The 15446-nt window shown below is 42.8% G+C and overlaps 1 protein-coding gene across 1 annotated transcript; it reads left to right on the forward strand.

Moving 5' to 3' along the window:
- Positions 1-3879: 3879 nt before the first annotated feature.
- LOC141472660 (solute carrier family 2, facilitated glucose transporter member 11-like) lies at positions 3880-13135 on the forward strand. Its single transcript, XM_074159818.1, has 11 exons — positions 3880-3975; positions 4947-5107; positions 5627-5751; positions 6674-6803; positions 7819-7967; positions 9088-9275; positions 10499-10609; positions 11228-11329; positions 11682-11757; positions 12084-12211; positions 12932-13135. Exons 1-11 carry the CDS (start codon positions 3880-3882, stop codon positions 13133-13135), a joined length of 1470 nt encoding a protein of 489 aa, XP_074015919.1.
- Positions 13136-15446: the final 2311 nt, after the last annotated feature.

Here is a 15446-nt window from a genome sequence, read left to right on the forward strand (position 1 = left end):
TCGCCGCCATCCCGCCGGCTTTAGGGCGGCCCAGCCGATGGAGGAATCCTCGGCACCAAGGAGCAGTGCTGATGGAGGTCGTTAAAGGCGGCCGCTGAGGGGAGACGGGCGGGCAAGGCCGCCCCGGTGTCGCTGGGGGAGCGGCGCCTGAGGGATGGGCGCTGAGGGCTTTTCCCCCTACACGTGTCTTTGGGTGAAGAAAAGATGCCACGTTTTCCTCCAAACGCTGCTTTATATCTTTAAGCAGCACACCTAGAGTATTACCCTTTCAACCCACATGTACCTAAAAAGGATAAGTCGCAGCAGGTCCACGTTTCACACCGTGTGTACCTGGCAGTTCACAGAATAAGCCCCAAATCTGACCGTAGTGTTTTGAAAATTCCTAAATAATTACAGGAAACATCTTATACAATTTATGTAATGTTACTTCCAAAGCATTAATGAACATTTGCTGTTCTTACTCACTTTCACTGAATTTTTAGAGTTGGAAGGGACCATAAAGATCATCTAGTCCAACTCCCCTGCTGAAGCATGTCAGAGCATGTTACTCAGGGCTGCATCCAGGCGGGTCTTGAAAATCTCCAAAGAAGGGGACTCCACACCCTCCCTGGGCAGCCTGTTCCAGGGCTCTGGCACCCTCAGCGTGAAGAAGTTTTTTCTCATATTTGAGTGCAACCTCCTATGTTCCAACTTGTGCCCGCTGCCCCTCATCCTCTCACTGGCAACCACTGAAAAGAGTCTGGCTCCCTCCTCCTTCAACCCACCCTTTAGATACTTAGATACACTTTGATATTCTATAATTTGCTATTCTATAATCTAAAACCCACCCTTTAGATACACTTTGATATTCTATAATTTGCTTCTCCCCTGAAACAGAACTATAATAGCTTTTGTTGATACACTTACATTGCAGGGTTGTCTCTCGTCTGTCACTGTCACGCTGAGTTGAAATCAACACAGAATCATAGAGTAGTCGCGGTTGGAAGGGACCTTTAAGATCATCGAGTCCCACCTTTAACCTAACACTGCCAAAACCACCACTAAACCACCTCCCTCAGCACCACATCTCCCCGTCTTTTAAATACCTCCAGGGGTGGTGATTCCATTGCTTCCCAGGGCAGCCTGTTCCTGTGTTTTATGACCCTTTCAATGAAGAAATTTTTCCTAATATCCAATCTAAACCTCCCCTGGCACAACTTGAGGCCATTTCCTCTTGTCCTATCGCCTGTTACTTGGGAGAAGAGACCGACCTCTCGCTATGACCTCCTTTCAGGGAGTTGTAGAGAGCGAGAAGGTCTCCCCTCAACCTCCTTTTCTCCAGACTTAACACCCCCAGCCGCTCCTCGTAAGACTTGTGCTCCAGACCCCTCACCAGCCTTGTTGCCCTTCTCTGGACACGCTCCAGTACCTCAATGTCCTTCTTGTAGTGAGGGGCCCAGAAGTCAACACAGTATTTGAGGCGGGGCATCACCAGTGCCAAGTACGGGGGGACGATCCCTGCCCCAGTCCTGCTGGGCACACTATCCCCGATACAGGCCAGGATGCTGTTGACCTCCTTGGCCACCTGGGCACGCTGCTGGCTCATATTCAGCCAACAGTCGACCAACATGAATGTCGATACATGAAAATGCAAGTATTGTGACTCATTTGCATCCAGTTTACACGACTATATAACTGAAGTGTTGCACTGAAATATTGAACGCTGCAGAAAATAGGTTATTTTTTTATATGTACACAGACGATGACAATTCAGTTAGGATCAGAAGAGGCACAAACACAGATTTTTATGTAGAGTTGGAAGAATTAAAGTACCTGCAGTGCTTTGAAAGTGAAAAAAAACCCCAGTATGTTAATTTTTCCATTGTGTATCCGTTTTCAGAGAATCACAGTACCATGACTTACAGCAACAATGCAACAGCTGATTCTCTGAGACACTGACACTACAGGGAAATACACTTCTATCTTTTCATAAACAAAAGAATACCAATCCAGTAGCAAAACAATGGTTTCATCAAAACAACGTTAAAATCATGGTTAAATTTTTAACCCATAAGGCCCATGGAACCTTGGAGAATTAAATCTCATCTGTTACGTCTGACAAGTTGCAAATTCACCTGAAAATTGTGGTCACCTGCACTTCTGATGAAAGACTTGCCACACGTGCACAAAACCCTTATCTTCCATCCAGACTTCAGAATTAGAAGCACACAGGTCCTCCTGCACAGTGCGACCAGGACTCGCAATAGTATCACGAACTCTCAACATCAGCAGCAAAAAAACCAGTTCCAAATTACAAGGAGATTTTCGTATGCAAGATATAAGAAGACTGGACAGAAACAATCGCTGTCAACATAAAATACAGACACCAAGCCTATAAGGAAAACAACTACGAGTTTCCTAATAAAGTGAACAGGCTGCATTCACAGGAATGAAAATTAGGTGGAGCCAGTGTCTTTTTCATATTCTTAGTTACAATGCCAGTAACTGCAGCACACACTACGCTGTTCCTACAGCGAAATCTACCGGAAGACAAGTTTTGCTCAGCTCGCATTACTTTTATTTCAGTAAAATAAGTTGTTTTGCAAAAAAATGGTATTTTACTTTCTGAAGATGTGAAACACAAAGAAGTTAATATGACTTATCTTTCTAAGGACACTTTAAGCACTAATCATCAAGGTGTAGAACAGATTTCAGGTACAAAACAGATTTGTGTGTACTTTACAGCATGTATGATTAACCTGATGGAAGCAATAATGACCAGATCCAGCTCTGAGTCACTCTAGCTACAGCCTACTGTGTGCTGATTTGCACCCGAAGATCTGGAACTATTTAAAACTGCAGTTTGTACACAGTATTCACATTTTGGCCACTATAGATCCTGACGGAGGGCAAACTGGTCTCACTTTTTGCTGAAATCTGCTCTCCTCAACACAACCTCTGTCAGTGATCACCTGAGAGCCATGGAGAGATGTCAAAGGGACCCCATGCAAGCACAAAGGATAGTAGGGGTGTCTAGTAGTAAAGACTGTGAAGCCTATTTCTTCCTAGTGCTTTGACAAACAGGAGATTGTTGTCATTTAATATATGAATGTGCCAAATGCCAAATTTATTCAGAGCTGACTCTTTTGAAGCCAACAATGTTGCAACATGGATAAATTTGCTGCCCATTCAAGCAATGGCATTAATCTGATTAGAAATCAGCTTGTAAATGTTTAGCAGTCATTGTTCAGAATTGCCTTTGAATATGATCTGTTCTAGAGATAGAAGCACAGTATCATGCCATCGTTGCTGGACAGAATACCAGTAGTAACAGAGCAGTGGGAGTGGGAGGGATGAGGTACGCACGTATCACAGCACTGTACCCTGGGGGTATTCTTAAGCCTTTTGTCAGATATAGTTCTAACAAAGGGTGAATAAAGTATGAAAGCAGGAATGCCCTTCAATCCCCAAATGCTTATCTAGTCTCGGCCAAGTCACTGAGCAAAATACTCATTTAGGTGAGGTAACAAGAGGGAAAGGAGGAGAAGGAATGACAAGTAGATGGAAATTGTGCACATGATGCTTGCACATTGCACCATGCTCCCACAACCATTTACCCTATGATAGTGCAGATTAAGATGCCCAAAGCTGAAAAGAGAAGCACTGAAGTGTGTAACTGGGTTCTGGGAGACAGCTATGACCTTTGTCTCTCCTCAAATTTCTCACTGTCCTCTGCTTTAGTAGCTGTAGTTTTCTGTTGCACTCTGTGTGCTGGCTCCTTCGTCCCGGAGGAGGCAGGTGTGTGGCATTGCTCAAGCTGTACGAGTTCCTGAAGGTAAAACAGGACACGTCTGAAGAGCTGTACTAGCTTTGTTTGCTGTTTTTACTTCCTGACAGAAAATGAGCTACAATCTCTTCCTCCTGGCTTTTGTTCTGGGAATTGGTGGAGCTTTCCAGTATGGGTTACAGGTCTCCATTATCAATTCTCCTGCTGAGGTAAGCATGGACAGCTCAAAAAAATTGAGCTCCCAGCAAGTGTTCTCATGCATTCCTGCCTCTATTTGCAATCACCAACTTTTTTACTTTTGCTCTCAAAACTAGACTTATTGTGGTTTCTTCGTTCTAAGAAGAGCTGCTATTGGTCTTGTGTTTCATTGGGTTTTAACTTCTGTCTGGTGTGACAGAACTGTGAGAGGGAAGGATGAGTGATAACTATGAAGTCAGCCATTTTCCCCTTACTGAGTTAGATTGCTCACAGGACATTCTTTTCTTTCCAGTGCTTAGGGAACCCTCTGAATCATGTCCTTGGCCACACACACTGGGTCTAAATAACTATCTGTAAGGTGAAATAGGACAGGGAAGGAGTGTAGCTCTAGAGCTGAGGTCAGTACCGATACCTGAAGCTGGAAAAAGAAAATAAGGGGGGGTGTTTGTCATTCAGAACGGTGGCAAAGACATTGAGCTAATACTATCACCACATTGGGAAACCTCATCAAGAATGAGGGTGCCATGGAGGTTTTGAATAGTAGGTCAGAGAGACTCCACAACGGGCCGCATCGAGGGATAAATCCTGATCTTACTGAAATCAGTTGAAGTCAAACTGGATTTTGCTGAAGGCATCAGCTAGGATTCAGCAGGTGGACAAGAGAGATAGACAAGCAGGAATGGAGGGGAAGATCGGGTAACAAAACAATCAGGGTTTGGCACATAAACAGAAGACCCACTTGCCAGTCTATTAGTGGTACTCACTGTCAATATTTGATATTCATTGATTTATTCATTGCACCTTGTTGCTAGAACATTAATTCAAGGAATTCCCTTTGATTTTACTGGGGCTAGGATTTCAACCAAGGTGTTGATAGAAATGTATCAAAAAGACTAGTAAGTAGGTAAGAGTAGTAAAAAAGAGGTGCAATTATTAAAAAACATGTTGACTGAGTCCACTGGTTTCTATTTTTCTTTTGAAGTACATCAAAAGTTTCATCCGTGAGACCTGGCTGAAGAGATACGGCTCTTCTCCCACTGAAGAGTTGATTACTTTGATGTGGTCCTTTGTTGTGTCCATCTACAGCATCGGTGGGCTTCTGGGGTCCTTGTCTGCTGGATATTTGTCTGTTAGATTTGGAAGGTAGGAATAATGATTACGTTACTCTTTCTGTTTACACCCACAGCTGCAAAAATAAGTGACTGTGTCTTGGGAGAAACACCGCTTGTAAAGTAGCACTGTGAGCAGCCCAGAGCTGCTGCAGACGAAGCATCAGTTCAGTGAAAAAACAGAATGGTAAAACCTGCCAATGATCACAAAGAAAATCACACCCTCTTCCTTATAAATTCCAAAGCAAATCCAGTTCTGACAAGTCACATGAGGAATGCATGAATTTTAAAGTGAATTTCAATCAACTGCTCACAAAGCTTGTTCTTGAGTGTAGAAGTTGGCTCCACTAGAGGCATCAAAAGCTTCAAGTAGTTTATCAGTCTGTGACAAAGTTTTCCCAGTCCCATTTCCCTCACTGCAGCTGATCTCAGAAGCTGGCACAGAGCCTTTAATCACAGTACAATTCATGCAACTTCTGTCAGGCTGAAGGATTGTCCATGTGAATGACATGTGGACAATATTTACGCTTACATTAATTTAAATGAATTCCAGGAAGAAGGCCATGCTGTTTGCCAATATCCCTGCTCTGCTGGGTGCAGCTCTGATGGGACTCAGCCGGCTGTGTGGATCCTTTGAGATGATCATCGCTGGAAGAATATTTTCTGGAGTGTGTGGAGGTAAATTAGCATTCCCACATATGGTATTAAACAGTTAGGAGAACAGTGACTGAGAGTCACAAGGATTAATCAGATTGAGTATATGCATCACATATTTTTACTAAACTCTGTGGAGAGCCTAATTGCTGAATGCATTTTTAATTAAATAAGAAAGCACAAACATACTTAAATTAATCATGTGTAACATCTCCGTTTTGCATTCTTATATCTTTACATCCAATCCATATAAAAGTACTGCCATTTTGTGAAAAAGCCAAAACATGCAATATTTCAGGGGAGCATGCTCACTCAATAGAAAGCTGACCTCTGTTGTTTCTGTTGCTGCTCATTGTGGCTGACACTGCCTTCCATATTACAGCCAAGGGAATGGTTTTTGAGCTGGGCAATTCTAATTTCCAGATGCTTCAGGTTACATTCTGCCAGTGTTTTTGATCCCTGAGCAGCTGGATAAAGATGATATTAACCAACAACAACAACAACAACAACAAAATTAAGAGAGAGAATACATATTAATTAGTTATTAATTAATTCACTGAGAAAATGGAATATATAGCATTTGTTAATGTGTTGGTTTCAAGCACAAAATAAGGCACATAGTGTCCTGAGTAGACCCTGAAATATTTAATCTGAGATTAAAGGGAGCAACAGCAATCCTGCATATGTGGCTGTAGGAAACATTGTAAGAGAAGGCCAGCCTGATGAAGAACAGGTTTCCCGAGGGAACATACTTGCTTAGTGAAATATTTAGCAAAGACATAAGGCCACGGTACTGGAACATGCTTCATGTCAGGCAGACAAATACTCAGCATGGTTAAAGAAGTATCTCAGGGCCTAACCCTATACGCTTTGCCTGTAATAGTCCTCTCCAAACCACCAGACCTACGGGAGTCTGAATTACCCTGACAGTCTTTTGTCACTGCAGGTTTAGGTCTGAATATCCATCTCATGTACGCTGGGGAATGTGCCCCACGGAAGCTCCGCGGGCTGATTGCCATAACAGCTTCTACTGCCATTGCCATGGGAAAGTTTGTAGGATTTGCTCTGGGTCTCAGGTATGTGGGTCTAAGACCTATTTAATTTATTCTGTTATTAAAACATATGCATATGTCAATGCAAGCTTATGGCTAGGCAAATCAGCAGCTATTTTTAGACATGTTTTCAGGGTACCCTAGGCAGCCAGACTGAATTAACTCAGCCCAAATTCCTGATTCAAGTGAATGGGAAAAGGAAATAATACAAAATATTTAACCCTGAAGAATGATGTTGCTTCCCAGCAAAGACAGATCAAAATATAGATAATGAAAACCTTTAACAGATTTCAATGGGTTTGGAAGAAGTCCATCTTTTGTAAGAACTGACCTTTACTTTTTATTTTTTTGGAAGAAGCAGGGAATATCAGAGCCATCCAAACTTTCTTGAAAATACACACACGCCGGCACACCCACTCATCAAACACACACAGAAAACCAGAAACCAATGGTGAATTAATTCCCCCCAGCACAGGCTCCTTCTGCCTGTCCTGTGCCAAAGATGGTCCATCCCGTTCCCAGGCACGCATCATTCTGGCCATGGTATTCTCAGAGCTGCAGGAAACCCAGAAGCTGCTATTTGGGACAGTCAGTACCAGGCTGATAACCAGTGGATCTTGTCTTAATTGTAACTTGAGACTCTTTAGATCGGAAGCAGAGGGATCAGCCACAGCAGGTTCTTTCTTCAGCACTTGTGCTAGGACACTGTTCATCCCTGTGGGCCCTCTGCTGTTGCAGGACACTCTTCATCCCTGTGGGCCCTCTGCTATTGCAGGAGGATGCAGTTAGCCTTGCTGCACTCAACATTGAGCAACGGGTGGCAATACAGTGTAATTTATGTGCTGCCAGCAACAGCACTCTGCTCTCCCCTTCCACCTCCCATTGAGATGATCAGTTTTCTGGGCTGAGAAATTCTGGAAACTCCTGGGTGAGAGCTGTCAAGACACAGGCAGCAGGGCCGAGGGACCACCCTGAGTCTGCGTGTGCTCACATGGCACATGGTTGCTCAGCTCTTCACACTCAGCTGGTTTTGTTCCAGGGAAGTTCTCGGCGTAGATGCTCTCTGGCCTATTCTCATGGCAGTCAACACACTTCCTGCCCTTGTTCAGCTTCTCACCCTCCCCTTCTTCCCGGACTCTCCCCGCTACCTGCTCATTGACAAAAAGGACAAGGAGGGGTGCATCAAAGGTGAGGAAATGAGTCACAAAGCATTCATTTTAGCAAAAAGCAGAAAACACAGTAAAGGCCCACATAAGCCTGGAAGAGAGGTACAGTTGGGAAAAAGACTTTTGGTCTTTTAGCTCTGAAACCACCTTCAGCTTTAATCATAGAATGATAGAATGTTTGAAGTTGGAAAGGACCTTAAAGATCATCGAGTTCCAACCCCCCTGCCATGGGCAGGGACACCTCCCACCAGACCAGGTTTCTCAAAGCCCCATCCAGCCTGGCCTTGAACGCTTCCAAGGATGGGGCATCCACAGGTTCTCTGGGAAACCTGTTCCAGTGTCTCACCACCCTCACAGTAAAGAATTTCTTTCTAGTATCTAATCTAAATCTCCCCTCTTTCAATTTAAAAGCATTGCCCCTCATCCTATCACTACATTTCCTGATAAAGGGGAATTTCCCTGATAAAGAGGCTGGAAGACGGACTCTTCCATTTTGATATTAGTGCTCTCTTGGCACTAGTATTTCCCTTACACTCTTGCAGGATCCTCCAAGGGACATGATCACACAGAGCTTGTATTTCTATCAATACAGATTCTGCCCTGAGCTGAATCAGGGTGTGGATACGGTACCTTCTGTCTCTGTGTAAGAAAGGGATGCTCTTTACTGTCATGCCATATCCATAAATATTACAGTTCTTCAGTAACCCTAACAACAACTACTGACACAAACAGATAAACAGCCATTGTAGGGTTTTAGCTATCAAAAGAGAGAACTCTTTGGATGTAGACTTATTTTTTAATGTAGGAGTCATTTTTCCTTGTCTGTGTTTTGGTGTGTGCACTAGAATTGCACCTTTAGCAGGAGGGTATTCAGGGAAGAATTGATAAGAATTTAGGCATGATTTACATTCAAACACTGTAAGCAGCTGTTGGCCAAAGGGGAGGCTGTGATTAAGATTTATGCATAAAAATAGATAGTAATGAACTGGGTCTGTTTCTAATCTGAATCTAGGAAGTTCACACAAGCAAAGTGCCTGAAGCACAAATAAGACACTCTGCAAGGCAGGAAGTAATCCTCTGAATTCATGTCTGTGCTGGTGAGCTTGGACCAGGAGTCATCTTTCTCTCCCTTCTCCTTCTAGCTGTGAAGCAGCTCTGGGGAGACGGTGACCACATGGCCGAAATAGATGACATGGTGGCAGAGCAAAAGGCCATCCATGGGGTGAAGGCCAAAAGCGTTTGTGATCTTTTCCGTGACAAAGCTGTCCGTTGGCAGCTCATCACTCTCTTCCTTGTCTCCTCATGCATGCAGTTAATTGGAGTCAATGTGGTACGTGTGCTACTTTTCTCTGATTTCTAGATTGCTTACAGTTTCTTGGTAAAAAGCCAGCTTTGCAGTGAGTAGTAAAACACTTACTGCAACAGTAGCTGTAAGGAGGGGATCTCTTGTTACTGTTTATTATAATTTTTTCCCATGGAAGTTTGGGACCTGGGATAAGTCAGGAGCTGTGTCTTAGCAAGTGTCATCTGAAGGCACCTGTATGAATTACCTTATTATGATAAGAGAATGGAGGGGGATAAAATAAAATCTCAAACACAGAAGAAGTAAAGAGCAGCGTAACCTCCTCTGGGTCTCTGAACTCCAGAATGCACTGACCAAAATTGTCCAGCTATTTCAGTACAAACTGAGTCAGGTTTGTCACATATATCAACAGTGCAGTTCCATACTCTTACTTCTTTGGGTTTCTTTCTAAATTCTTTAACTTTGCATTTTCTCAGATTATAGACAATTACAACATCCCAGTAATATATGGGACAGTTACTGGTACATACTGTCTAATATACCTTGTCTCTGGAAATATCTCTATCTGTGTTTCAGTAGAAAGTACTGAGCATTGGAGTAGTTATTGTATAAAACAAGCTTATAGTAAAAGCATAAAAGTTTCAAAATCCAGATTAATTTTGCAAATTCAGAAAGACTTTGAGATTCATAAGACCCATTTCTACCCCCACTGGTGCAGGAGTAACTGTATCAAGAAGGACCAGTAGAAACTGAGCATATCAACAGTGGAATTTCTTATGCTTTAGGAATGCTTACATCTAGAAAAATATTGACTATCATAATCAATGTAAAGGCTTAAAGATGATGTAGAAAGATAATTTAAACCATTTTCTTAGTATGTACTGTCCACATTTCTATATTTTCCTCATCCAAAGTACATGAGACATTAAAACATGTGAAAGATGTCAGGTAGATAGATAGACAGATGTCAGATAGAATTATAATCTGTAACATAGGACAAAGGCTAGTGCTAAAAGCAAGTAAAAAAAAAAAGAAAAAGGCTGTATTTGTTATTGAGTTCAAGACAGAGCTGCTAATAATGGCTGCTCTGCACAAATAAGCCTCATGAAAACATTGAGGATTATTTACTGAAACCAGGAAGATTTTGTCTTTTGCTAAGGTCTAACTTGTTATTTTCTGTCAAAAAAGACAGAAGCAAGTGTAAACATGACCACATGGGTGCAACCTTCACACATTTCTATTCTTTCCAGGTTTACTCTTACGCATACAATGTCTTTATAGCGGCTGGAATCCCCTCTACTCAAACCCACTATGTCTCCCTGGGAATTGGGATCACAGAGATCCTCTCCACAGTTCTGTGTGTAAGTGGCTCTTCAGCTGAATTTTATTCTGCTGTAACGTATGTTTCATTTCCATCTTTAGAAACTACTGTAAATGAAGCTTCAGGAATCAAACTCCTGCAAATCAACAATAGTACTTCACACTGATCACAAAAAATCATCTCCACACACCCTGCAAAGATAAGCATTTGTGTTCAGTTTATGGGAGGGTGGGAGAGTCTTTCCCTCAAAATGACCATACAGCCTGAGCCAGCCTTGGGAGTCCCAGTTCCCCTCTGTAGGAAGGGCAGATGACAGACAGTCCCTGTGTCCACTTGTCAGTAGGACCTGTGGCTGTAGGATTCATGACAATTAACAGTGCAAGCATTTCTACAGAGTGCCACCTCAGGCCTCCACTGCCCAGACAATATTCCCTGCAGCCCTGTGCCTCCCCATCTTTCCCCGCTCCCTGCAGCTCCTGGTCCTGCTCAGTCCCCCCAGATGCTATTACTCACCCTCCCAGAGGAGGTATGACATCCCAGTACCTAACTCTTCAGGGATCCTCTGCCTGGAAGGTGAAGGCAGCTACCAGAGCAGCAAACCAGTGCCTGCCTTTAAGGTCTGTCCTTTGGAGCTGACAGCGTGTTCTCCTGCTTGCAGGGTTTCCTAATTGAGCGTGCAGGGAGGAAGACACTGCTGTGGAAAAGCTACACTGTTCTGGCCTTGGCTTTAGTGCTCCTCACGGTCACACTTTCACTACAGGTACGACCCCACGTATGCATTAGAGCTGTGTCCTGTCTTCAAGTTTTATTGTGTGGCAGGTGTCATTACTATGTCCTTCCCCCCAAATCACTTTTTAGTAGGAGTAGTAGTATTTTGGGGGCTACCCATCATAGTAAGAGAGTTCTGTTCCCAGCCATGCACATGTAGAGTAAAGCCAATAGCTTTATACAACCATGATCACTGCCAAGACTATCTTTTTAAGTTTCTGGAAGTAGAGGAAACAGATGTATGTTTAACATCGACATACTTAGCAGTGAGGAATGTTTCTAATGGAGCTGGATAAGTAAAATTTTAATTTCTGATTTTATTTGCTGTTCATTTCCTATCATAGGATTCCTTTTCCTGGGTACCATACTGCTCTGTTGCACTCATCTTTATTTTCATCATGAGCTTTGGCATTGGGCCAGGTTGGTATTTTCTACTGGAATGGTTTCATATACTCATTCCTTCCTCACTGCAGCCTTTAGGAGAGGTCCCAGGCATAGCTGTTCCACAGTTAGCATGAATCCTTACTCCTGATTCAGTGCAGGGATAGATGTTCCCCTCCATACTGTGGTAGGAGGTGAAACTTCATTTCGTATTGCATTCCTACATACCTTCCTCCTGAAGAGCCAAGCAGCACCTCAAACACTTCCAGGTCAGTTAAAACCATTAATTTATATGGCAATATGAAGTGTGAGTTACAGAAGCATCTTGCAAAATTTCTAAGCTTCCTTTTTTCCATTTTTTTCAGCTGGAGTATTATGCCCCTTGCCCACAGAAATATTTATTCAGTCATACAGACCAGCTGCTTATGTTTTTAATGGTTTTACAAACTGGATCCAACTCTTCATCCTTGGACTTTTGTTCCCTTTCATTGTGGTAAGCAAAGCAGTGTGTTTTGTTTCACTACAGAGGAGGTTAGACCTTTCTTGAACCCAGAGCACACTTTCCTTTGGCAACACTTCAAGCAAAGGTCAGAGCCCAAACTAATCGCAGCTCTGATGACCTCTTTCTTTTTACCCAGATATCTAGAAAATGCTGCTAACTCTACACAAATTAGAGTGTGGCACTGGGAAACACAGAAGTGGTGACAGAGGCACCAACACTGTCAGAAGTCATTTGAATGTCATGAGGGTCTCCCTTCTTTTCCCCCCTCGTCCTGTATGTGCATCTCCTTTGGGGTTAATGTTAAATTAGTCTCACCCAGCACTAGCAAGTAGCAGGAAACTAAAGCTTTTGCAGTTTTGGACTGTGCAAGGAGGGACAGCGCTAACATGCTACGTACCTTCCCCAGTGAGCACTGACTGAGAAGGATGGAGCAGAAAGGAAGAGTCACTGAAGCTCAGCACTTCTCTGAATTGTCAAGCAAAGACATTCAACTTCTGCTGAGCATACAACTTTCCTCCTTAAAACAGGAAAGGAGAATTAGTTCATCTTACCACTTGGTGCCATTCCCCAGGTGGCAGCAAGCAGCCTTTACATCAACTGAGTCCCTGACCAAGTTTATTAGTAAATACAAAACCAGAAACTCTGTATTGTAGGAGAAAGAAATCTAGATAAATTTATATGAACACATTTTGTCTCTTTCTTTTCCTATAGGAAGGTCTTGGTAGTTTCTGTTTCATCATTTTCCTGACATACTGTCTGTCCATGGCTATCTTTGTCTTCCTGGTGATGCCAGAGACCAAAGGAAAGACTATGCTGGAGGTCATGGAGGAGTTCAACCGCCTGAACTACCGTGGAAAGAGACAGACAGCCCTACAGCAGAGTAACTGCTCAGTGATGATCGCTACTAGACTTTAATAACAAACTCTCCACCCTGTATTTTGCTCTTTTATTGCTGTAGTGCCCAGAAGCCTCACTAAGGAAGAGAGATTCCATTGTGCCACATATCTGTATTTTAAAAATAATCACCTGCAGTGCAGGGTGCTGGATGAACTGGGTGGTTCGCTCCAACTGCTGAAATATGACCTGAATTAAATCCTCTGCAGAAAAAAATTAAACACAATGTATAAAGAAATAAGGTTTTTGTCAGTCCCTGCAAGTTAGCAGCTGTGTAAACTGAAAACACAGGATCTGCTGGTTTTTTTCATACCAAAACCAGGACTCCACAGTTATTTGAGGAAGTGAGTGTGGAAGGTTCAGATGTACAGCATACTTGTGAAACTCAGAGAAAAAGAAGACAGAGCTTTCACACTGAAATTATCTGTTCCTATTAACAAGTCAGTGCCGCTGAGCTTCCCAGAGAAGGACCTTCAGTCCAGCTGAAAAGAAGTGTTTAGCTGATTAATCTGGTAGAAAGGTGCGTTGCCTATCAGTAGACAGAATCAGTATGCATTGTTTCCCGCTCTTACAATTAGACTTGAGAGCAAGGACATGGTACGAGGGCAACCAGCATTTTCTTGAGGAGCTTATGACCATGCTTCTGTGACCTGCAGCATGGTATAAGGTCCTACTAGAGAAGCATCCAAGCATAACCTGTCACCTGAAGCCAAACCTCTTTGCTTGGTAATCGGGTACATTGCCTAGATTTTGGAGATTCTTCTATAGGGACAAACAGGGATATGTCAGCACTGAAAGAAAGCATGAGTGAAGAAAGCAGAGCTGCAGGAAATCATGAGCGGTCTAATCCACAGCGGACAGGTTCTCCTTCTTTATTAGCAATGACTATGTAGCATGTCTTCAGCCTGGAGTTGTTCATGTCAGAGAGAAGGAACACTGAGTTTCAATGGGACTGAGTTCCCAAGAGTAACTGGTACTGATGGGACAAAAAAGAGTGGTGACTTTCCTGGAGAACCCAATCTGTATGTCTGAGTGTTTGTTTCTCTCTCCAGGTCTCTGAACACTCCACATTTTCATCACAAACATGGTAAAAAGGGCTTCACTTTTTGTATTTGTTGCTATGTGACATGACACACTCTTGCTGTTCTTCATCCTTTGCAGTTTACTGATAAGGAAATACAAAAGCATTGACTAGGAAAACACTTCCTATGATCATGCCTGGATTTGGTTTTCATTGATTGAAGAGTCAGGGACAGAGGAGAGCCCAACTTCTGGGAGTGTGTCGTTGGGGTCAAGGAATATTGTGTCTGTCTTGTTCTGGAAATGAGATCTTCGCTACTGACTGTTGCAGATGCTGCACAATAAAATTTGCAAAAGGACCTGAATATTGAGTGGAAGTTTTTTTCACAGCCTTAACGCTCCTGCTATTTTATCTTCACACCATCCTCTAACAATACCTGTAGCAGTGCCAAGAGCTAAAACCAAGAGCAGTGGACTTCCCCACCACAGCCATCCCTCCTGTGACAATCATCATATTACAAAAAAAGCTAGATAAAGTTCATAGTTTTAAGGCTGGAAGCCATGAATTGCACAATACCACAGTAAGAACCATCATACATTCCATCTTCTCGTCAAAAATGCAGGGGAAAAAAAAAGAAAAAACAGTTAAAGTATTTTGAAAAGAAAGGATTAGGTAAGACCTTGATTATTTTAAAAGTCTTTATTTGGTCCAGTCTTTCTCAATCTTACTGGTTCCCAGAGAGGAACTTTTTAGTGTCTTTACAAGACACTAAAAACTCATTTCCTCATACATGTCTTTCTACAGTGTGATCTTGTCCGGCATGCCTGACTTCTTCCCTTTGCTAGTAAATACTGTCTGCAAGAGGGAAAGAGTGGTGAATCATTAACACTACCATAAACTAGCATGGATTGGGAATAAAGGTTAAAGAAGTACTTGTGAATCTGCAATGTATCTCTTTGATTTCCAGGATCACACAAGTGCAACACATGGCATCTTTGAAAACAAGATCCCTCCAAGCCAAGGGTATTGGGTGAGCTAAGTACTGGGTCTGGAATGAGCACATTTCTTCTAGTGTTCAAATCCTAGGTGGAAAGACTCGTTCTGTCCTCTTCTGTAGGAAAATAAATAAGAACTACACTAGGTATTCAAGTCTTGCTTTTTCCATATCACAGCACCGAATAAAAGTGTGAGGCCAGATAGAAATGAGACAGCAGCATGAGTATTCTGGGAGAAACACAGACAACAGGAGGAGGAGGAACAGGGGACCGTTTGATCAACCAGATGTTAAAATCTGGCAACAGACAGAGTGTT

This window comes from Numenius arquata, chromosome 16 (assembly GCF_964106895.1).
Source record: "Numenius arquata chromosome 16, bNumArq3.hap1.1, whole genome shotgun sequence".
NCBI classification, from domain to species: Eukaryota; Metazoa; Chordata; class Aves; order Charadriiformes; family Scolopacidae; genus Numenius; species Numenius arquata.

Bases quoted from the DNA above. Each gene is read 5' to 3' on its own strand.
- LOC141472660 (XM_074159818.1), top strand. From the start codon at position 3,880: ATGAGCTACAATCTCTTCCTCCTGGCTTTTGTTCTGGGAATTGGTGGA. The intron at 5,108-5,626 runs GTAGGAATAATG...AATGAATTCCAG, and splicing joins TTGTCTGTTAGATTTGGAAG to GAAGAAGGCCATGCTGTTTG. The intron at 11,758-12,083 runs GTTGGTATTTTC...CATTTTTTTCAG, and splicing joins GAGCTTTGGCATTGGGCCAG to CTGGAGTATTATGCCCCTTG.